This window comes from Hypomesus transpacificus, unplaced genomic scaffold (genome assembly GCF_021917145.1).
Source record: "Hypomesus transpacificus isolate Combined female unplaced genomic scaffold, fHypTra1 scaffold_52, whole genome shotgun sequence".
Classification (NCBI taxonomy): domain Eukaryota; kingdom Metazoa; phylum Chordata; class Actinopteri; order Osmeriformes; family Osmeridae; genus Hypomesus; species Hypomesus transpacificus.
This window is the reverse complement of record NW_025814031.1, coordinates 1,057,442-1,080,559: the sequence shown is the minus strand read 5'-3', so window position 1 is coordinate 1,080,559 and position 23,118 is coordinate 1,057,442. Positions and strand designations below refer to the sequence as shown.

Genomic DNA, 23,118 nt, shown 5'->3' with positions numbered 1-23,118 from the left:
TGCAAGGTCGGGGTACAGTCCGACCTCCTCCGCGTGTCGCACAAGCCAGTATACCAACGAGCTGCCAACAATCCAGACATGGGGACGACTTCCCGCTTCTTTTTTTTTTCAAACAATGCAAGGCTAACATCTGCCTGTTTATTTGCCGCCTGTGTCTGTGTTGTTTTTATTCACAATATTCTCATTGGTTGGCCATAAAGACAAATAGCGCTATATTATTTCTGAGACACTCGCGTCCTATTTTGTAATTTTACGGCCCTGAACGGCATCATTTGAGTAATGAGGGCAAGCGCAGGCTTATTGATTCAGGGCTCCAGACTGCGACCAAATGGTCACATTTTGCAACCAGTTTATGAGACAATGCAAGCATTTTTTACAAACACTCGCGCATGTGCGACCGACAAATTTTGAATTCATTGAGTGTGCACAATGTCAGCAACGACACAGATACGACGTTCTAGTATGACAACGATATCAGTGTTCCTTCTGCATTAGTACCGTAGCTAAAAGTCTAGGAAAGTTGAGGCTATTTTTCGCTAGGTACCTATAAACCTAGCTAAAAGTCTTGGAAAGTTTAGGCTATTTTTCACTAGGTTCCTACGAACGCCTTAATCTGCCAGACAAATGGGTTCCCCTTCGTTCTTTTGATGAGCAGTTTCACGAGCCCTTCTTACCCAGCGTCATGGAGCCTAGCAGCTAAATACTTATTTGGCACTAACGTTGCTACTCCATCCCTGCCTGTGTTTGAGCTGTTGCGCTGTTATACTCAGCAAGTATTGCGTTGTAGTGTCGGAGGACTGATCGAAAAGTGTATCATACATTTAAGTCATTTAGCTAAGACTTGCATGTACAGTAGGCCTACGTAATGTCACATTAAATAATGTATTTAAACTCAAGCTTATATTAGGGATGCACGATATTGAATTTTAGCAGATATTCGATATGACGATATTTACAAGCTCATTTTGGTCGATTGCCAATGTGTGACCTATATATACATCTCTGCTTTTTAATTATTGAAAAGTCTGTCCCGAGGGCTATTGCACGAAACCAGGATAAGGGATTAAGTCGGGATATTCAAGTTATCCTGGATGAATTTAGCTTTGAGTTGGTTGCACGAAAGCAGGTTGAATTAAACCCAGCCAAGTAACCATGGAGATTTATTCTTTGCAGCTAGCCTGCTCGGGAGCAGGCTAACAGCCAGGCTAAGATTTATTCTGGAGTCTCGTGTTAAATCAGCTGCCGCTCATATCCGAAATAAACTTTTTAACAGTTATTCCGCTGTCTTCTGAATGTGTTCTTATGTATTTTTTATTAACATGCATTACTTGTCACTATTGCTGTCAAGAGTTTAATTTAAACCCTACTATTGCAGTTGTTTAGAAATGGTTGATGAAGTTGCAACTGTGATTTCAATGAAGTCAGTAATGAAGGCGATATAGCCTACACCGCTCAAAAAAATTAAGGGAAGACTAAATTAACACATCCTAGATCTGAATAAATAAAATAATTTAATAAAATACTTCTTCTTTGATTCCATTGATAATTGATCATTTTTGTGTGATTTTGTTGTCATCACATTCAACTATGTAAAGAAAAAGTAGCCTATTTAATGAGATTATTTCATTAATTCAGATTTAGGATGTGTTAGTGTTTCCTTTATTTTTTTGAGCAGTATATAAAGTCCCATTCACCTGTGTTTCTTACTGCAACATGGCATGCCCATTTCTGAACTAAGTTTTGGATGAAGAAACATTGATATTGAGACGTGGTTTCAGACATGAGAGGTTAATACATTGTTTTACAGATATGCTTAAGTGTGGGTTGAAATCACGTTTTTTTTTAGTTTCTTTATCTCCAGATACAGTTTCCTCAGTGTTTTCTTCTTGATTTCAATACCAAGGTCTAGATCCTGGAGACCTTTACTGACCGCAATCTGTGCATCTGCCAGCTCAATTAGCTTTTTCAGATGTTGAGTAGAGACATCTGACAGTTTGTGAATTCTATAAACCACCCATTGATTAGCACAGCAGGAATTGTGCATGATTTAGATTTCCTTTAGCCCATACTTACTATGTTGCCAGGCTGGCTGCCAGGCTGTAGCCTACTGCGTCTGGATCCTGTTACAAATATATATTATGAGTGCTATATAACTGACTTTTATTGTATAAATTGTTGTGTGGTTTGAGTTGAATATTCTCATGTGATGCCTTCTTGCTGCATACAAATTGCCCTTCTGGAGCAAGGATTAAACTGATCTGAAATGACTTCTTATCCATTATGGGCTAAATATGCATTTCCATACGATTTACATGATACCTCAGGCCTTCTGGAGTACAGTGACACAGTCTCCTCATCATCAGCTGCAGAAGCCCCTTCCTATACTGCAGAAGTTCCTTCCCCCTGCCATATTGAATATAATTTGTGTTGACGGGATGTACCAAGCCATGTGCTTTTAATGAATAATACTCACTGGATCTTTGTCTGGTGGCAGGAGAGTAACTGTGTTTTAAACCAAGGAAGGCCTGTGATTGAAGGGATTCAAGGTGGGACAGCTTCTGACCACCTGCAAAAACTGCCCTCTTCATACAAGGTACTTGCAGGCCTTGTGTGTCCAGCGACACAGTTACTTTCCTGCCACCAGACTGTAGCAGAATATGTAGCAGGCATCTTGTAAGTAATTTCTACATACCATTTACAAACTGTTAAGGCACTTACCAGCCTGCAGAATGTATTTATATTTTATCTTGACTTGTTGCCAGGATCTTTTTTATCCAGTCATGTTTGTTCTGTATGACCATTAGTTGTAGAAATACATTTAGAATCAGACACCGCTTATAGAGATTTGTGTATGGTTGTAAAACATATTCTTACATTGTGAATAAGGGTTTGAAATTAGGCCTAGTCTTTAGGGAAAATTTCCCAAGGAAAATTAATTCCTTCTGCTCACTTTTAAGGCAAAGTGGGATAAATAATAATAAATTTTATTTACATAGTGCTTTACATGGTAGGCTACTCAAAGACACTTTACAGTAAAACCAGCACAAACACATATACAGAAATACAACCAATACATAAAACAAGCATATTAAAAGCAATTACAGTGTACAACTTTCTTAGTAAGTAGATATTTTTTAATCATTATGCTTTCAGTCGGTCCGCGATTGTCTGCCAGGCTTTTCTCTCTGTCTAATAACAGCAGCCGTATTTCCTTTTTTACATTTTACATGCTTCACTGTGCTTCTATTTCCGTAATTAGTTGCTGCTAATATCGGGTGAAAAATATGCTGCACGCGTCTTCTCCATTTCTGCATCAGTCAATCTGTGATCGATACCATGGTCTATTTAAGAAATCCGTGAAGGTGCACTTATCCTAACTATGTACATCTGGATTGACATAGCTTCACCTTCTCATCCTGGTTTGGCAAACGTGCAACCGAATAAGTCGCGATGAGCGGATCACACTAAGTCCAGCTGCGCTTTTTCAGTTATCTTGGATTTCTTTATTCTACTTTTGTGCAACAGCCCCCTGTACTAGAATTAATCTGTTATTATGATGGGGTACTTGCTGTAGATACGGGACATTAAAAACTTGCTTTGTATCATTTTAGAAATAGACATTCACTCATGAATACTATTGAAATGATTTCAAATATGGCAGATTTATTTATATTTTCACGTCACAATTTTCATACTTGAACATGTTGGAGGCTCGAAAGTGGTTCTTAGTGGTGTAAGAATGAACAGGCTTGGAGTCAGGAGATTGATTACAAAGGCTTTCGTCTTTATTGCGTAGGCTCTTGGGAACACACGCAGAACTTCTCTAGCCAGAGAAGTCCGACATGTGTTCAATAGACAAGAACTTTTATACAGTCCTACCTACGTCACACAAATATCTTTGGCAATTATCAGACAACACATAGTTTGTTCAAGATAAACAGATGTCCACCCTCATTTGTCATTCTTATGCAACCAGTGGCTCTAAAGAGAAGGCACCACGCTATCAGGTCATCCTGACCTGACTTCCTACTGGAAAGAACATTCTAACGGGAGGGGAGAGTGACTCACCCAGCGCGTTCTTACCCCATAACTGAATATGGGACAAAAACAAGTCTCCTCTTTAGCCTAATTCCTTACATGGGGCTGTTTCTTCTCCTCAACTGACCCCTGTCCTGCTTCTCTCTGCACGTACCACCTCTTTACACACTAGACACGAAAAAAGCCCCCAACAAACAGTACCTCGAACTTAAACAACTACAGTTTCCTTAAAGCTGTGTTGTTGACAATGACACATTCTAGACACATATGCACAGAAATGCAGCTGTAACTCTGTAAACTTAAAATGTATCGCATCACTGACACTTAACAAACTCCGCAAATAGCCATTTTGTCATCATCCGTTGATACTGTGAAGTCCTGCCACACAGCCGACATGTTGAATCATGTTGTTGGATTTCATAGTAACTTCTAAAACTGATTGTTCCAATCCTTGATTCTGATTGGCTATATCGCATTCCATGCCGTTGTAAAATCCAACCTTACAGGTTGTCCTCATAACATTCTTTGACATTCCATTAAAAAAACACAGCAAAGGTGTCCATCTGGTTATACTTTGAAGGGGCGGAAGAATGACGGTTTATAATTAAACAATTTTGTTTCTAATTGTTTTTATTTATGAAACCATATCGAATATTTGTAGTAACAGTTTTAGAAAAGCAATAAAGCTTAGAAAAGCTTTCTCAACAAAGTCCAATGGTTGGGAATTTTGTGGGGGGGTATTTTTCACTCATAATCCAAGCTCCAATTTGCGTGCTAGAACGTCTCTATCACCTAGACTAGGCTACAGCATTGCAGTGAGCTACACTGGTTTGAAACCTTAGGTAATGATAATTTCAGCCACAAATCGTTTCCTTGTAATCTAATGTCATAATAAATCCTACAATGAAAATGTATTTGTGAGGAATGGTTATTTTAACGATTGAAAACAGATGCATCATAGACCGCTGTAGTACGTGTTGCCAGGCCAACAGAGGCTAATGTCATGATGCTAATGCTTCAGTGAAATAGTAGATTACTGTTTCCGAAAGTAGATGTACGTCCTTAATGATATTAGCTTATATTGTACATTACAATTGTGTGTCATATCACAAAGTAAAATTAGCAAATACTTATCACCCAGGCCTCTTTGCTTGTGGAGTTTCTGCAGCTGCCTTGCAGTAAAGCAGTTAGTCTAGCCATCTCCCAGAGTTTAACGAGCTGCTAAATAAATGTTCTACTAGAGATAGTCACGCAAGTTTTCATGACGTCAGTGACTGTGGCTAGCAAGTTAGCCACCGTTAGCTTGACTGTGGCTAGCAAGTTAGCCACCGTTAGCTTCACTTTTCGCCACAAAAACTTAATTTCTACTTAAACCGTGCAACGGAACGTAAATCCCAATACAAGCAACTCAATGGCTACCAAGACGAAACATTTGACACCTTGGTTGTCTATGTAGTCCAAATATTAACAAAGTTTGAGGGGGGCAAAAAGAAATAATAACTAGAAAAGGCTGTTCCTGCGAAACAGCAGTGAGAATGCTGAAAACCTGAATGGGGCTGACCATGCAAAAAAAGCTGAAAATTGTGATTTTTTTTTTTTAAAGCGACCGAAAGGTATTTTAAATATGGGCTGGAGCTGGACGAAGGCATAAAACTACAGGAGAGAAGAAAAATGCAAAACAAAGTGAAAAAAATCAGAAAGAAGAGAAACAAAGCATAAAAATCTGAACATTTAGCAAAGAAAAATATTTGCTGGAGTTTCAAAAGGCCTGAAATGTATGTTAAGAAACGACCTGCAGCAAGATGAAGGCAGAAAAGTACAGAAAAGAGGGAAAAAAATGCTAAAGTACTGGCAGTTGGAAGATACTGCTGTGAAATGTATTTTTGAAAGGACCTGGAGCAAGATGATGGCAGAAAACAGAAGAAAAGAAGAAGAAAAATGCTTAACAAAAAGGAGACATTTCAGAAAGATGAGCTGCAGGATAATGTGAAAATTGAGCAGAAAACCAGTTGCTGAAGTCTGGGTTGAACGAATTTGAAGGTAAGAGGACAACACTGGAATGACTGGAACTTGCTGGAAAAACGTAGCAACCGCTGGTCATTGGCAACAGACTGGAAACATTTCTAACCTAGAATCTCAAAACGGAGGAGAAACTAATCATGCGTGCCTGCATACCCAGTACTGTTCAGACACTTTAAGATGACATCAAAATAATAATTCATAGTGCAGGGTTGCCGATGTTGTCGTTGTCCCTAGTGAGTTTTATATACTTAAATAACAAGAGCATGCTACATCTAAGGAGCGGATCATTTCTTGCAAGTGTGTCAAAGTGGTATGTATTAACACCGTAGGCTTGAATAATACCAAAGGTGTGAAGCTAGAGAGGATGCAATGGAAGATTTCCTACATAAGCTAGATGTACAACTTCAAATTGAAAACAGAGAAGATATTTAGAGTAAAGACAAGTTACTTTACATATGTTTTCAATATCGTCAAATAACAGTAAAAGTTTTCCAGTTACTTTGCGTTTGTTGTAGGATTAACACCAGCTGCAGAAAACACTTACCCCAAGCCTGGTTTGGCTGTTCGTGACGGTCAGCTATGACAGTCGAGCCTCGATTTTTGCAGATTTCTGTAAAACTTGCTAAAATAAAAACGATCTAGCTAGATTATGTACACTTTAAGCTCAATGTACATATCTTGTTTGGTCGATTGTGGAAAAAAAGTCGAACCGTTTTTAGTTATAGAGAGCCATCGCGCTAGCTCGATTATGAGAAATGTAGCTAGAATCCACACCTCAAACAAGTTAACCTAGACGCAAAACTGTACGTCCAATCCAAAAAATAAGGATATTTTCCGAGACCCAAGACTCGAAACCATTGATATCCTTTATGTGTCTGTGCGGTCAGAAGTACAACTCTTTTGGCAGTTTCCAAAACGTCACTGCTTTCATGGTGCGTGTCTGTTTGGTTGCCACGGTGATGGCGCAGCTGGGATCGCTAACGAGCTGGGCAGAGAGAAAAAAAAAACAAATTTAGCTGGAATCCACACCTCAAACAAGTTAACCTAGACGCAAAACTATACTTCCAATCCAAAAAATGAAGATATTTTACGAGACCCAAGACTCTGCCGAAACCAGAGATGTCCTTTATATGTCTGTGCGGTCAGAAATACGACTCTACCGGCAGTTTAAAAACACGTTTACTTTCGAAATTCTCTGACGAATTTTACCCACCTCTCCATTGAAATTAGTGAGAGAATTTGAAAGGCTGCTCTCGCTTCAAGGCTTAAAGCTGAAAATCTATAAATGTGAGCTCTATAGTAGTTACCCAGCTAACACACGACGTAACGGCAACGTTGTATGTTCGTACTTTTTGATCGGTTTCTGACTTACCTGCTAGAGACGTTGTGGTTACGTCTCCCAATGGTAACTTTGTGACCAATTATCCGTTGGTCACAAGTCACCACCTGGCAACTATAGCTAATACAGTTACGTTGCCCATACGTAACTAGGACGTAATTTGATGACCAAACCTTTGTCACCAACATTACACACATATAAGAATTGCAATTCCTCTGAGATATTTTGTATGGAGAATTAAGATTAATAAAATGATCAATGTTTAAAACAGTTGTATGATTTTAATAAGTAGGCCTAGCTATATACAAGCACATTATAGCTTAAATGAATATTAGCCTGCGTTATTACCTTTAAATAACTCTGGAATAGCCTACCATCTAAAACATTGGTGGCATCAAGGGTAAGAACATAACCATATTACCTATCAAGTCACAGATAAAAAACTGTCATCAATTTCATTGTTTTACTCTGGCGCATTATGGTATTATTATTCTGAGAATTACATTTATTGAGTATGATTAGTCTATTTATATTCAGACAGTAACTTCAAGCTGGAAGCTCAATTATCAATATGTCTGAGTCCTTGTGTGTCAATAAATCTGGAGGAACATTATAGTAATGATGCAGTATTTTTGTTCATACCAAACCCAACTACACTATGTTCGGCTACAATCAGTATTCTGGCTACAATCAGTGGACTGGCAAAAGTAAATGTATTAAAGGTTGTGGAGGCACTGCTGACAGCTGATGAGGGAAAGGCGAAGATGGCAGACGTGGAACTGTCGAGGCTGTGGCGTGGTTGGACAACAGAGGAGCGGTAGGCAGTCTGTTGTGACGTTCCTGAGGCAGAGGGAAAAATGACTGGCATAGTTAATCATTGACAGACACGCACATGCTCAGATGGTTTGAGTCAGAAAACATAATTTTGTATTGCAAACCAAAACTTTCAATGTAGAATAAGATACAAATGTATACTTTTTGAAAGTGGTAAATGGCCTCACGAGGTGAGTGTTCTTGGAGTTACATTTCGGGAGATGCAGCTCTTCCTTAGTGATCCTATTGCCATATGATGGGAAGTAATGTTATAATATACATCTCTTGGGTAATGTTATAATATAAATGTCTTAGTTAAGACAACTACTGAAGTGTAACACATTTCATTACCAATGTTTCACCTTTCTTGCACTGAGGTTTAAGGGACCAGGAGACGTCTTTAGAAATGTGGACCACGGGGAAATTGAAAAAGGAGACAAAGATACGTTCTATGAGGGTAATATTTGTGTTACAGTAGTATCAAGTAGATCAACATCTATATATTAAAGATGATTGGTCACAAAGTTACTTTGACAGAATGCATGTCAGTTACATCAACAGTCCGTCGTCGTCGTCGTCGTCATCTGCCGCTTGTCCGGGGATCGGGTCGCGGGGGCAGCGACCTAAGCAGGGAGGCCCAGACTTCCCTCCCCCCGGCCACTTCCGCCAGCTCTTCCTGGGGGACCCCAAGGCGTTCCCAGGCCAGCTGAGAGACATAGTCCCTCCAGCGTGTCCTGGGTCTTCCCCGGGGCCTCTTCCCAGTGGGACGTGCCCGGAACACCTCACCAGGGAGGCGTCCAGGAGGCATCCTAATCAGATGCCCGAGCCACCTCAGCTGGCTCCTCTCGACGCGGAGGAGCAGTGGTTCTACTCTGAGCCCCTCCCGGATGACCGAGCTTCTCACCCTATCTCTAAGGGAGAGCCCGGACACCCTACGGAGAAAGCTCATTTCGGCCGCTTGTATTCGCGATCTCGTTCTTTCGGTCACTACCCATAGTTCGTGACCATAGGTGAGGGTAGGAACGTAGATCGACTGGTAAATAGAGAGCTTCGCCTTTCGACTCAGCTCCTTCTTCACCACGACGGACCGATGCAGAGCCCGCATCACTGCGGACGCCGCACCGATCCGCCTGTCGACCTCGCGCTCCATTCTTCCCTCACTCGTGAACAAGACCCCGAGATACTTGAACTCCTCCGCTTGGTTCAGGATCTCCTCCCCGACCCGGAGATGGCACTCCACCCTTTTCCGGTCGATTACCATGGCCTCAGATTTGGAGGTGCTGATTCGCATCCCAGCCGCTTCACATTCGGTTGCGAACCGCTCCAGTGAGAGCTGAAGGTCACGGCCCGATGAAGCCAACAGGACCACATCATCCGCAAAAAGCAGCGACCCGATCCTGAGGTCACCAAACCGGACCCCCTCAACACCCTGGCTGCGCCTAGAAATTCTGTCCATATAGGTAATGAACAGAATCGGTGACATAGGGCAGCCCTGGCGGAGTCCAACCCTCACCGGAAACAAGTTCGACTTACTACCGGCAATGCGGACCAAACTCTGGCACCGGTCGTACAGGGACCGGACAGCCCCGATCAGGAAATCCGGTACCCCGTACTCTCGGAGCACCCCCCACATGAGCCCCCGAGGGACACGGTCGAACGCCTTTTCCAAATCCACAAAACATGTGTAGACTGGTTGGGCGAACTCCCACGTACCCTCCAGGACTCCGCGGAGGGTATAAAGCTGGTCCACTGTTCCACGGCCAGGACGAAAACCACATTGCTCCTCCTGAATCCGAGGTTCGACAATCCGACGGACCCTCCTCTCCAGGACCCCTGAATAGACTTTCCCAGGGAGGCTGAGGAGTGTGATCCCCCTAAAGTTGGAGCACACCCTCCGGTCCCCCTTTTTAAAGAGGGGAACCACCACCCCGGTCTGCCAGTCCAGAGGCACTGTCCCCGATGTCCACGCGATGTTGCAGAGTCGTGTCAACCAAGACAGCCCTACAACATCCAGAGCCTTAAGGAACTCCGGGCGGACCTCATCCACCCCAGGGGCCCTGCCACCGCGGAGCTTTTCAACCACCTCGGCGACCTCAGCCCCAGAGATAGAAGGGCCCCCCCCGATGTCCCCAGACTCTGCCTCCACGTCGGAAAGCGTGTTGGTGGAATTAAGGAGGTCTTCGAAGTATTCCTTCCACCGATCCAGGACGTCCCCCGTCGAGGTCAGCAGCGCACCATCCCCACCGTATACAGTGTTGACAGAGCACTGCTTCCCCCTCCTGAGCCGCCGGATGGTGGTCCAGAACCTTTTTGAAGCCGTTCGGAAGTCATTCTCCATGGCCTCGCCGAACTCCTCCCATGCCCGGGTTTTTGCCTCCGCGACCGCCAAAGCCGCGTTCCGCTTGGCCTGCCGGTACACATCAGCTGCCTCTGGAGTCCTACCAGCCAATAAAGTCCGATAGGCCTCCTTCTTCAGCTTGACGGCATCCCTCACCTCCGGAGTCCACCACCGGGTCCGAGGGTTACCGCCGCGACATGCACCGACCGCCCTGCGGCCGCAGCTCCGGTCAGCCGCTTCAACAATGGAGGCCCGGAACATGGCCCATTCGGACTCAATGTCCCCGGCCCCCCCCGAGACATGATCGAAACTCTCCCGGAGGTGGGAGTTGAAGCTCCTTCTGACAGAGGGTTCCGCCAGACGTTCCCAGCAGACCCTCACATTACGTTTGGGCCTGCCAGGCCTGACCGGCGTCCTCCCCCACCATCGAAGCCAACTCACCACCAGGTGGTGATCAGTTGACAGCTCCGCCCCTCTCCTCACCCGAGTGTCCAAGACATGCGGCCCCAAGTCCGATGACACGACTACAAAGTCGATCATCGAACTGAGACCTCGGGTGTCCTGGTGCCAGGTGCACATATGGACACCCTTATGCTTGAACATGGTGTTCGTTATGGACAAACCGTGTCTAGCACAGAAGTCCAACAACAAAACACCACTCGGGTTCAGATCGGGGGGGCCGTTCCTCCCAATCACGCCCCTCCAGGTCTCACTGTCATTGCCCACATGAGCATTGAAGTCCCCCAGGAGGACGAGGGAATCCCCAGGAGGAGCGCTTTCCAGCACCCCCCCCAGAGACTCCAAAAAGGGTGGGTACTCTGAGCTGCCGTTTGGTGCATAAGCACAAACGACAGTGAGGACCCGTCCCCCCACCCGAAGGCGGAGGGAGGCTACCCTCTCGTCCACCGGGGTGAACCCCAATGTACAGGCGCCGAACCGAGGGGAAACCAGTATTCCCACCCCAGCTCGACGCCTCTCACCAAGGGCAACTCCAGAGTGGAAGAGAGTCCAGCCCCTCTCAAGGAGACTGGTTCCGGAGCCCACGCTGTGCGTCGAGGCGAGGCCGACTATATCTAGCCGGAAACTCTCTACCTCGCGCACCAGCTCAGGCTCCTTTCCCGCCAGCGAGGTGACGTTCCACGTCCCCAAAGCTAACTTTTGCAGCCGAGGATCGGACCGCCAAGGCCCCCGCCTTCGGCCGCCGCCCGTCTCACACTGCACCCGACCCCCATGACCCCTCCTGCGGATGGTGAGCCCACTGGAAGAGGGTCCCACGTTGTCTCTTCGGGCTGTGCCCGACCGGGCCCCATGGGAAAAGGCCCGGCCACCAGGCGCTCGCCATCGAGCCCCACCCCCGGGCCTGGCTCCAGGGGGGGGCCCCGGTGACCCGCTTCCGGGCAGGGGCAACTGAGAACCATTGTTGTATTTCTTCATGGTTGGTTTTTTTGAGCCACTCTTTGTCTGGTCTTTCACCTGGAACCTGTTTGCCTTGGGTGACCCTACCAGGGGCATGAAGCCCCCGACAACATAGCTTCCAGGATCACTAGGACACGCAAACCCCTCCACCGCGGTAAGGTGGTGACTCAAGGAGGGGCATCAACAGTCCATGACTGGAAAACATACTTGTACAAGTTTGTAACATGTTCCAAGTACTACTAACACAGTACTGGATTATACAACACGTATGGGACAAAAGTCTGTATTTATATTGGGTACAGAAGCGCAATACACCAAACTGGCTGAATAGAGCCAGAGACTGAGCTTGCGGGTCGGCACCTGCCTATGGTCGGAACGTCTCGAGGATAGTTCAACAACATTCAAATTCTGCTAACGTTATTCTTCGCAGTTGTTGGTGGATTACAGAGAAACAAGATGTACAGTATAGACCTAGAGATAAGAGTTGGAGTTTAGCTAGTATTTATATAAGTTTTATTACAGTCGTTATTTAATCTTTTACATAGAGTAGCCTAAGCTCTCCCTCACGGCCCACATTGCTGCGGTCTCCCGGTCGTGTAGATTCACCCTCTACAACATCCGGAAGATCAGGAGATACCTGTCTGAGCACTCCACCCAGCTGCTTGTCCAAGCACTTGTCCTCTCCAAGTTGGACTACTGCAACTCGCTGCTCGCCGGTCTCCCATCATGCGCAACCCGCCCTCTTCAGAGAATTCAGAATGCAGCGGCCCGTCTGGTCTACAATCTACCCAGACGCTCCCACGTTACCCCGCTCCTCATCTCCCTCCACTGGCTACCCATAACGGCCCGCATCAGATTCAAAACCCTGGTACTGACCTTCCGAGCAGTGAACGGGACTGCGCCCGACTACATCAAGTCTCTCCTGCAGCCTTACACCCCCACCCGCCACCTACGGTCTTCTTCAGACAGCCGCCTGGTGGTCCCACCTCTCAAGACCGCCCGGTCCCAGCACAAGCTCTTCTCCTGCCTGGCACCCCAGTGGTGGAATCAACTCCCCACCTCCATCAGAGACACGGACTGTCTCTCCACCTTCAAGAGAAGGCTCAAGACGCACTTGTTCCGGGAGTACAATGGTACTTAGGAATGGTTTGCTGAATCCAACGCTAGTTCCCTCAAGGTTCACAATGACTCTAGCCTAGACTGTTGCTCTTGTTGGGTAGTGGTAGCTGATTTAAACTGTTGTATTCTTCTTTTTTAGTTAATCCTATTTTTATTGCTTTCCTACAGGTACACCTGCACTTAGAGATTAATGTTGTGTAATTTTAACTTGTTTAACTACATGCTCTTATGGTTTCTTCCCTTTAGCACTATTTTTTGGTTGTTCACAATATGTACTTCTTGTTTTTTGACTACCCGCAATGCTGTGGGGCTATCTTGTTGTTATTATCAGTGACCTATGCACTTTGTGAAGCTCTCTCTTGGAAGTCGCTTTGGATAAAAGCGTCTGCTAAATGAATAAATGTAAATGTAATGTAAATGTAATAGTTTTTGATAGTTGTTATTAGCGTTAGAGTGTATAGATTAGCTTTTTGTATTTTTTAGCCTAAGAATAGTTTAATATTATATGTAGTTTAATCCTTCGTTTTCGATTGGTGTTTTTAGTGTAATTTATTGTAGATATTTTGCTGTATATTGTAGTTAAATTCGTTTTAGCGTTAGAGATAGAGCTAGCTAGAGCTAGGTTTGTACGGTACGGTAGCTGACCAAGACCAACAATCAGGTGAGACTACACTGGTGTACAAGTATGTAGTTGTACATGTAAATGTAAAGTATTTACGCGTTGATGGGGATGTGAAAAATTGAGTTATTAATCAGATTTTTCTTACTATAACCATTTGTTGGCGTAACCAACAGTTATAACCTCGGAGCTAACGGCTAAACGCAATTGCGCGAGCGAATGAACAAGCTAGAGCTAGCGAGCTGGGTGTCAACGTTAGAGCTAACGTACTGATCAGCCTTACGTTACGCCTTACGACACCATGATACCTGATAAACGAATATTTATGTGACAATGGCACCATTAATCAACACCAAGCATATCCTTTTGTATGAAACAACTTACCTCTCCCGAGTGTTGTAGACATAGAGGTAATATAACTAGAGTAAGCTACTTTTGTCTTCCAAGATGGCGTCCCCATTCATTTCTATGAAAAGTGCTCAGTGGCGCAGTGAGGCAAGCGAGAGCGCGAGACTGGACGCAGCCATCTTTCCACTTCCTTGTCTTCCTGTCTAGCTTTAAACAGTGGCTCTTTTTTTCCCTAGCTCCGAGAGCTCATGTAAATCGGCTATCGGCCAATGTGAACCTTTGTGCTCGTGCCCTGTTAGTATCCGCCAGCACATTTGCAGGCAACTTTCATTGACTAAGCAAATAAATGGGTTGCTAGTTTACCCATTTCGGATTGGTTTCAAACTTAGCAAAAATCGGGAAAAATTATTCTATGAAAAAGCTAGTAGTATGAGCCAAGTTCGAGACTCAAACAAAAATTATTGGGGGAGATAGTTTTGTAAATGTTGAATGGAGTTAATAGAATAAAAACGACCGGAAGAGTCGGAAACCTAACCGTACATGCAATACCACCTACATCCACCGGGGCCGTTGCTTCAAGCCGAGGGGCTAGGGGTGGGGGCTTGGTTGTAGATGATTCCCCTCGTTCAAGTGCATTCTTCAACTAGGTTTGACGCCAAGTGGCCGGAACTTCCTAGGATTGACGCCAAGTGGCCGGAACTTCCTAGGTTTTACGCCAAGTGGCCAGAACTTCTTTAAAGAGTGCCGTAAATAATTGTAAATAATTTACTGCATATTTAATAAATTATTTGTCTCTGCCAACACATACAGTTTCCCAACTGTTTTGTTGCCAAGCAACAATTACATTTCCCTGAACAAGCTTGCTTGCTACTTTAGATCTCATGACACTGCAAGCCAGCTATTTTGTTTCATGTACATTTATGTTTCCATTTATTGCGCGACCAGTGAAATAAGATGTTAATCTTTGCGGCCCAAAGTGTGATACAATCTAAAACACAACAATTGTTGTTAAATAGTCTCAACAGAATTTTCTCAACAGAATGAGTGATGAGAAGCAAGAAAGATCAAGGCAATACCTCCGATCCTGGAGATCAGCTAAACGTGTGCTCAAAAAGATAGACACAGAGCATCTGATTGATGACAGCCACATGGACCACCACATGGACAACACTGAAAACATGTCATCCCCACAGTCCATTACAGCATCATAAGAGTTGGAGGAATACTTGCAGGATGACATGGAGGTAGCCTTGGAGGATGATAGGGCAGTAGCCTATGAAGACGACAGGGAGGTAGCATTTGAGGATGATGGGGAGGTACCCACTGACCTTGGGGAAAGTGATGATGAGGAATCCGACCAAGAAAACAACATAGAAAGTACATCACTTGCATCAGATCTGGCAACCTGGGCCACTTACTGTCAGGTGAAGAACAATGCCGTTGATCAGTTGTTGAAGATTCTTCAGAATCATGGCCACTCGGATCTCCCATCCTCCGCTCGTATCCTGCTAAAAACACCACGGCAGGTAAATACAACACAGAAGTCTGGAATGGAGTATCTGAATTATCCATTGCGTGATACATTTCTAGACACCCTGAAGAAATACCCATTTGAACAGCTGTCTGACTGCGACACAGTTAATCTGTCCTTCAACATTGATGGATTGCCTCTGTTCAAGAGCTCAGGGAAAGCTATGTGGCCTGTCCTATGTGCTGTCCACCTCAAGCCCATCACTGTTTCCCCAATCACACTGACGTGCGGAAACAAGCGGCCAACCGACCTGCATTTTTTAGATGACATGGTGGCAGACCTCAATGATCTACTATCTAGTGGCCTGCAACACAGAGAGAAAACATTTGAAGTTAATGTTCTTCGCATTGTGTGCGATGCTCCAGCAAAAGCCTTTGTCCGTAACACAAAGCTGTGCTCAGGTTATTACGGATGTGATAAATGCACTCAGAAAGGACAGTGGTTTAGCAGAGTTATATATCAGGAAACAGAAGAACTCACCCTGCGAACAGACGAAGCATTCAGACATCAAACCCAAGAAGAGCACCATCATGGCAACACTCCCCTGCTCAACTTGCCTATCGACATGGTAAAAGCCTTCCCCATTGACTACATGCATCAGGCATGCTTTGGTGTCAGGAAAAAGCTTCTCCTCATCTGGAGCAGAGGAGAGAAAGGTTGTAGAATGTCTGTGACACAAATACAGGAGGTGAGCAGCAGGCTTCTTCACCTTAAACCTGAAATTCCCTCCATCTTCTCCCGCAAACCACGAGGTCTTGAAGAGCTGGAAAGGTGGAAAGCCACTGAATTCCGGCAGTTTATGTTGTACACCGGTAAGGTGGTGCTTGTCCTTCAGTGTGGCAATGTGCATTTTAGTGAGCTCTACGACTCTCAAGCAGTATTCACAATACGCTCAACAACTACTGCAGTACTTTGTTGTGAGAGGACGGGAGCTTTATGACAAGACGTTTCTTGTGTACAATACGCACACAATGCTCCACATTACTGCAGATGCCATTTTGTTCGATGGGTTGGACAACTGCAGTGCCTTTAAATTTGAAAGTTTCTTGCACACCATGAAGAGGATGGTGAGGAATGGAAGATGCCCCCTTTCCCAGGTGGTGAAGAGGATCGAAGAGAGAAAAGAAGGACCCCTGCAAGTGCAAAAACAGAAAATTACAAATAGCCCAAAGGACAGACCGTTTGTGCTGGATAGTGAGGAAGGCTGCGATGTCATTGATGAGACAGAACAAAATGGGTGCCACCTGTGCCGTGTATATAATAATCCGCAACCACTGTTTTTGGAGCCTTGTAACTCATCCATCATTGGAGTGTTTCAATACAAGAACACAACCACAACAATGAGATGGATTCCCTGCGAAACAATAAAGAGTATCGCCATGAAGACACAAATGGGGGATAAAACGATCTTCATGAAAATCTTACCTGGTGGGAATAGTGGCCCAGTGTTGGACCTATGAAGAAAATGAGGTAAATGTCATATTCTAACAACCCTTGTTAACTATTTATACCGTGGCGTTGTTGAATACTCAATTCTGATTGGTTGCTAAACTTTTCAAGGGCATACATTACCTCTTGATAATTGTTGACAAGGGGATCTTGGATAATTAATTGTAAAATGTATGCACGTAACATTTTATATTCATATTACACAGTAATTACAATGGTGTTTTATGCATTTCAGCAACAATACAGCTACTGACCACCATCCAACTAGACCAAAAGGGCAAAACAACAGGAGATCCCGGATGAGGAGCTGTGGATCAGCAGAAGAGTCCGGATCTTTGCAGCAACTGGTCAGTTGAAATTGATATTAGCTTTGTACAAAAATGTATTCATTGTTTAACTCTAACTGTAGCTATTTGATTTTACTTAACTGTTACTATTTGATACTTTTTTGTTACTGATTTTGAGAGAGCACTCAGATGGAGCAAGACAGCTGAGGACAAGTCTGCCGTCGAAACGGAGGAGGTCCAACCTAGAAAAAAGAAAAGACCTAACAAATTTGGAGACAGCAGTGAAGGTAAGAACTTACCAAAAACATATTTGGTGTGGTACTCATTTTCTGCTGCTGAAACGAAACAGAAAAAAGGATTTAGAGTGAGATCATGGAAAACAAAGACTGTGTGTTATGTGACCTATTTAGATGAGGGTTCATCATGGGAAGTTGAGCCGATGAAAAAGACAAAACGTCGAGGTAGGTATACAATGTATACTCATTCAATAGAGTAATAGACCATTGAAATATGGCTAAATGCAATAACTTAATAATGTGCATGCTCTTGAGATGGACCATTTCCACGAGCCAAAGCAACTACGGACTTAAAAAAGAATATAGATATAGGTAAAGTCCTCACTTTTTCATTGTCTTTGTTTATTATTTGTCGTCTATCAAAAAGTTATTATTTACTAGCCATTATGATACTCCATCAGTTTAATAGAAAACTGCATATCTTTAAACTTTACATTGTGACAAACTTTCAAATCTGATTCCAGCTAAACTTCCAACCCCTCCCCGGCCAAAGAAAGCAAAAAGTACGGCAAAAAACAACCAAGTCACTCAAGATACACGGTATTTGACAGAAATATTTCACAGTAATCAATTACAAATCTACAACATAGAAAATACTGTTGATTGGATAATTCTACACATTCTCAAATGTATTTCCCATCTATGTCCACGGTCTCAGATCCATTCCCAAACCCTCCACCTCCGACCCTGGCAACAGATGGAACTGATGGTAAATAATCTAAATTAATAATGTAACTACCATTGCAAAATCGTTTTTCATGTATTTTGTATATGTATTTTGCTTGCAGATGAACTACCAGAATCCCAGCACTCCATGACACTGACCCAGCATTTTGTCGAAGGTAAACTGACCATTTTACATTAATTGATTTTTGAACATTTCCTAAGAAAACACAGACTTTCATATAATCACGATATTGCTATGTTGCCAAATTAGACAAGAGACCCTCTTGGCCAGCGACAGCTTGGGAGCCAAGAAAACTGCAAGGTATGCCTTTTTATACATCATATTTAAACTTAATCTACCATATAGCCTAAAGTAGCCTAATAATCGCTAGCATGTTTGCAGACACTGTGACCGCGGTGGTAATGGAAGGTGATTCTTAATTACAGATACACTACAAGTTCTCCTTCAAAAGGTGGAGACAATTGAAGCAAGCCAGAGGGAGATACTTCTTCTGTTGTGCAGAAGCCAGGGAAGACAAAATGAGGAGCCTGCACTCAACTTTGTTGCGGCACAATGCCTAAAAGAACTTCAGGATCTTGAGGAGCGCCTCAAGATGACCGAGTTCAGGAAGAGAGTGGTAGGTCGCTAGTATAATGCTTAATTCAAGTTGAACTGTCCTGTAATTTATAACCTACCTAATTTGGTATATTAACTGCCAACATAAATTAAACAGTTTAAAACTAAGAATTATGTACTGTTGAAATTGCCAGTTGAATGTGGTTACCTTCAAGGCCTGGTTATTTGCAACAGATTCACCATCTCAGCCTCACTGGTGGGGCCACACCTGGAGAGTGCGTCAGGAGAGTGATGCGGTCCGTGGCAACAAATGCTGTCTGGAGCTGCTACAGCTTTAAGGGGAAAAGGGAGAAGTTGCCTTTCATTGGCACAACTGTATGCACAACATTTAAACGTTGAGTCTGAGCACTTCTTTCTGTGAAAGAATCACATAAAATGTCTTAAAATGTTGATGATCTCACTTAACACTGAATGTATATGTTTGTGTTGTCTGTCCAATTGCAGAAAAACAGTTATGAAATGGAAGGCAGGGCTGGGAGAGAAGGAGGTTGAGATCCTGATATGAGAGACTTTGAAACATGCTCCAGCACAGACCATTAAGGTAACAAATAGCAATGGGCAGTTATATTGTATCATATGTTTAAAATGACAGATTCAAAGCTAGACAGGTAAAATAGGGTGGACTTGACACTCACCTTTTTTGTTTGTGTATTGTTTCGTTGATAGGCGCAACTGGTCTCTTTAGTTGGAGGAGGATAGCTGCTGGAACCACGGCCTTCTTTTAGACATGTTTTCTTTTTAAATAAAGTTCATGCATATAACTTGGTCCAGTAAGTCCCTGTCTCATTTACAATTACAACATAGGATAATGTTGTGTATTGGTATGGCTAAGGGAGCTCGAAATAATTAATGACTCTCTGTAACACAGTTATAATTCCAACTAACTTCTAGGCCGACTGCTACAGCAACACTACATTCATAATTTATGCCTATCTGCCATGCAAAATATCGGCTTTGCTTAAAAACAACTAGGGGCTATCTGCCGGAATAGTTTTGGGCAAATGAGGACTGCTAGCAGCTAATGCAAGTCCGCCCTATAGGCTGCAGTTTTCAATTACCTGTTGATGACCAACTGACAACTATGAAGACATTACGTTGTCACGACGTTGCAACGACCATCTGACAATGTAACCAAATTACGTTGTCGTTACGAATCCACGACTTTCACTTTTCTGGTTGCCACGACGTAATATAATTACGTTGTGGCGACGAAAGTTTAGTCATCAAATTACGTCCTAGTTACGTAAGGGCGACGTAACTGTGTTCGCTGGGTACGCTGAAAGAGGACAAGTTTTCCTACATTTTAAGGTATAACTTGTTTCTGTAAGTTAAACTATATGAACATCAGAGGAATTTGTTTGACAATTTAGTTGAATATCAGAAAAAGAGCAGCCAGCAGTGTGCCACTCTGCTGGCTGCTCAATCATCAAAATAAAGGAGCAAAGTTTTTCATGTATTTAAAACTGTCACAATTCAAAATTCGCTGAATATATTTGAAAAAGCTGAATCATTTGGGAATAGCTGAATGTCTTGTGAACATTTTAAAGGTTGAATGGTGTCTCTAGTTGAAAGTATGCTGAAGTAGTTAAGTTTGAAAGAGGAGGAAGCTTTTTAATGATTTGAAAGGATTTACCATTACTTTTAATGGGAGAATAATTTGCACAAAAATCTTAATTCTTTAAAAAGTATAAAAGTGAGAAATACCAGAAGTCATAGCCATCATCTCCTGAAGGAGCTGAACGTTTTGATACAAAAATTGTAGGAATCTGTGAAAGTATGCAGGACTAGTTAAAGGCCAAAAAACGGTGGAAGAACTGAGAAGTTGAAAAGCAATAGTGAGAAAGCTGAACAGCATTCTCACAACTAGAAAAGGCTGTTCCTGCGAAACAGCAGTGAGAATGCTGAAAACTCGAATGGGGATAACTGACCATGCTAAAAAAGCTGAAAATAGTGAAAGTTATAAGCTGAATGTCTTGTGAACATTTTAAGGGTTGAATGGTGTCTCTATCTGAAAGTATGCTGAAGTAGTTAAGTTTGAAAGAGGAGGAAGCTTTTTTTAATGATTTGAAAGGATTTACCATTACTTTTAAAGGGAGAATAATTTGCACAAAAACCTTAAAATGTTTTAAGTATAAAAGGGAGAAATACCAAAACACAGCACGCATCTCCTGAAGGAGCTGAACGTTTTTTTTTGACACAAAAATGTGTGAGTCACACAAAAGAGGCAGTGTGGAAGCTGAACTGCATGATCTAACAAAGCTAAGAGCTAAATTAGCCTACAATGCGGGAGAAGTCTTTCAAGGGGCCCCTTGTTAGCGGGGGGCCCCCAGGTGCCAGGGGCCCCCCCGCTAACAAGGGGCCCCTTGAAAGACTATAATACTAATACTATATGATCAATAATAACTATAATAATTATACACATCGATTAAAAGTCATAACTTTCCCCAAAAGAATCAACAAAGATACCAACAGAGCGTTTATTCTATTTGTGTCAATGCAGGCTTCCCCTCCCATCCGATACTACTGTGGCCTATTCCATCGATTGCAGCTACTGCGCAGCAAAGCACGTCATATCAGTTGGTTTAATATGAGACAGTAGAAGAGTGAAGTGAATCAAAAAACTATTTGCTAAATGAAAAGCAACTCCCCAAACGGAGAACAAAAGATAAAGACAAAAGAGGAGAGTAAACAAGTAGTTGCCAAGCTGAAACTACAGAAGGAAACGTCATTTTCTCTCCACTGGTATGATGCGGCAGCTAGCACAAGTGCTGCTCAGTGAAGTTTGGCAAGCAACAGTAGCTAGGCTAGCACAATTTTCCAGGGTCAGTTTCTCCACGAAGGGCTCTAGACTGAGACCAAATTTAGCAAAGTTAATGATCACTTCCAGCAAACTATTTTTGAATTTCCCCCTAAATAAATGTCAAACTTATCTATGTTTTTGCGGGCATATTATCAGTTAGCAGATGGTACTGTTTGAATTGCGATTCCATCTGAAATACTGCAGGTGATCAATGTTACAATAGCTTGTTTCAAAGGGGGTTCTTACAGTAATGCAATATGAGTAGGCTAAATGCTTGAAAATATCACTAAAAGGGAAAAACTTGAAGTGACATAGTCATAGAGGTTAGGACCGTTTTACACCGGATTGCTAATATTTTCGTTTGATCCAACTTTCCAACTGAGGCTGCTATAGCTTATCAATATTCCCTCTTGCAGGGGAAATGAAAAGACAACCGTTTCATTCTACACTTCACTTTCTGTATTTTGAATAGTAAATGAGCAGCAACAAATGTATGCTTTTAAATCTATGCAATCTTCATAAACAGTAAATATGCATTTTATATAAAATATACAGAAATATTAGTTGTAAATATTACAGTTAATAAACAGACTCATCATCAACCTACGCTAGCAAGCACACCCTACAATTTCCTCAGAAAATAATTATATGGATTGAAAATAGTGAGAATAGGAGTTAAGGGGGCCCCATGACTGTCTTCGCCTGGGGCCCCCAAATCACTAAATCCGCCACTGAGTAGGGCCGATACAAGAAGACACGGCGACACTTTGTTGCAGAAGGATGATGGTGCAAGTTTCGTCCTTGGAGCATACAACGATTAATAAAAAAGAATCATGTAGACGTGTTTATTGAGTAATTGCATAACTAATTACACATGTAAAGGGAGTAATTGTATTATTGGCATAAACCGACAATTGCTAGTAATCGGGTTTGATGAATGATGAACTTTATTGGTTTGTCGAGAATAACAGAAATGTGCCTAGCATCCACACCTCAAACAAGTTAACCTAGACGCAAAACTATACGTCCAATCCAAAAAATAAGGATATTTTCCGAGACCCAAGACTCTGCCAAAACCAGAGATATTCTTTATATGTCTGTGCGGTCAGAAATACGACTCTACCGGCAGTTTAAAAACACGTCTACTTTCGAAATTCTCTCTTGAAATTAGTGAGAGAATTTGAAAGGCTGCTCTCGCTCCAAGGCTCAAAGCTGAAAATCTGTAAGTGTGAGCTGTTTAGTAGTTAAATTGGCTGAAAGAGGACAAGTTTTCCTACATTTTAAGGTAAAACTTGTTTCTGTAAGTTAAACTATATGAACGTCAGAGGAATTTGTTTTACAATTTAGTTGAGAATCATAAAAATCAAGAAGGAGCAACATTTTTCATGTATTTCAAACGG

The 23,118-nt window shown here is 42.9% G+C and overlaps 1 protein-coding gene and 1 long non-coding RNA gene across 5 annotated transcripts; one reads left to right on the top strand and one right to left on the bottom strand.

Moving 5' to 3' along the window:
* Positions 1 to 1,846: 1,846 nt before the first annotated feature.
* On the bottom strand, positions 1,847 to 2,408 carry LOC124465516. The gene is made up of 2 exons (XR_006955836.1): positions 2,320 to 2,408; positions 1,847 to 2,120 (listed from the first exon to the last, which is right to left on the bottom strand). It is a non-coding gene; the product is annotated as an uncharacterized LOC124465516 (long non-coding RNA).
* A 12,882-nt stretch (positions 2,409 to 15,290) lies between these two features.
* On the top strand, positions 15,291 to 19,684 carry LOC124465511. Of its 4 annotated transcripts, XM_047017338.1 has the most exons (12): positions 15,291 to 17,053; positions 17,268 to 17,606; positions 17,730 to 17,780; positions 17,871 to 17,927; positions 18,080 to 18,155; positions 18,274 to 18,324; positions 18,404 to 18,457; positions 18,553 to 18,603; positions 18,729 to 18,919; positions 19,093 to 19,233; positions 19,363 to 19,459; positions 19,585 to 19,684. In XM_047017338.1, the coding sequence occupies exon 1, from the start codon at positions 15,291 to 15,293 to the stop codon at positions 16,521 to 16,523; it is 1,233 nt and encodes a 410-aa protein (XP_046873294.1). In that variant the 3' UTR covers positions 16,524 to 17,053; positions 17,268 to 17,606; positions 17,730 to 17,780; positions 17,871 to 17,927; positions 18,080 to 18,155; positions 18,274 to 18,324; positions 18,404 to 18,457; positions 18,553 to 18,603; positions 18,729 to 18,919; positions 19,093 to 19,233; positions 19,363 to 19,459; positions 19,585 to 19,684. The 4 variants fall into 4 exon arrangements, with proteins under 4 accessions (XP_046873294.1, XP_046873296.1, XP_046873295.1 ...); XM_047017340.1 differs by lacking the exons at positions 19,363 to 19,459; positions 19,585 to 19,684 and having other exon boundaries at positions 17,268 to 17,379; positions 17,509 to 17,606; positions 19,093 to 19,252; XM_047017339.1 differs by lacking the exons at positions 19,363 to 19,459; positions 19,585 to 19,684 and having other exon boundaries at positions 17,268 to 17,379; positions 17,498 to 17,606; positions 19,093 to 19,252.
* The last annotated feature ends 3,434 nt before the right edge of the window (positions 19,685 to 23,118 follow it).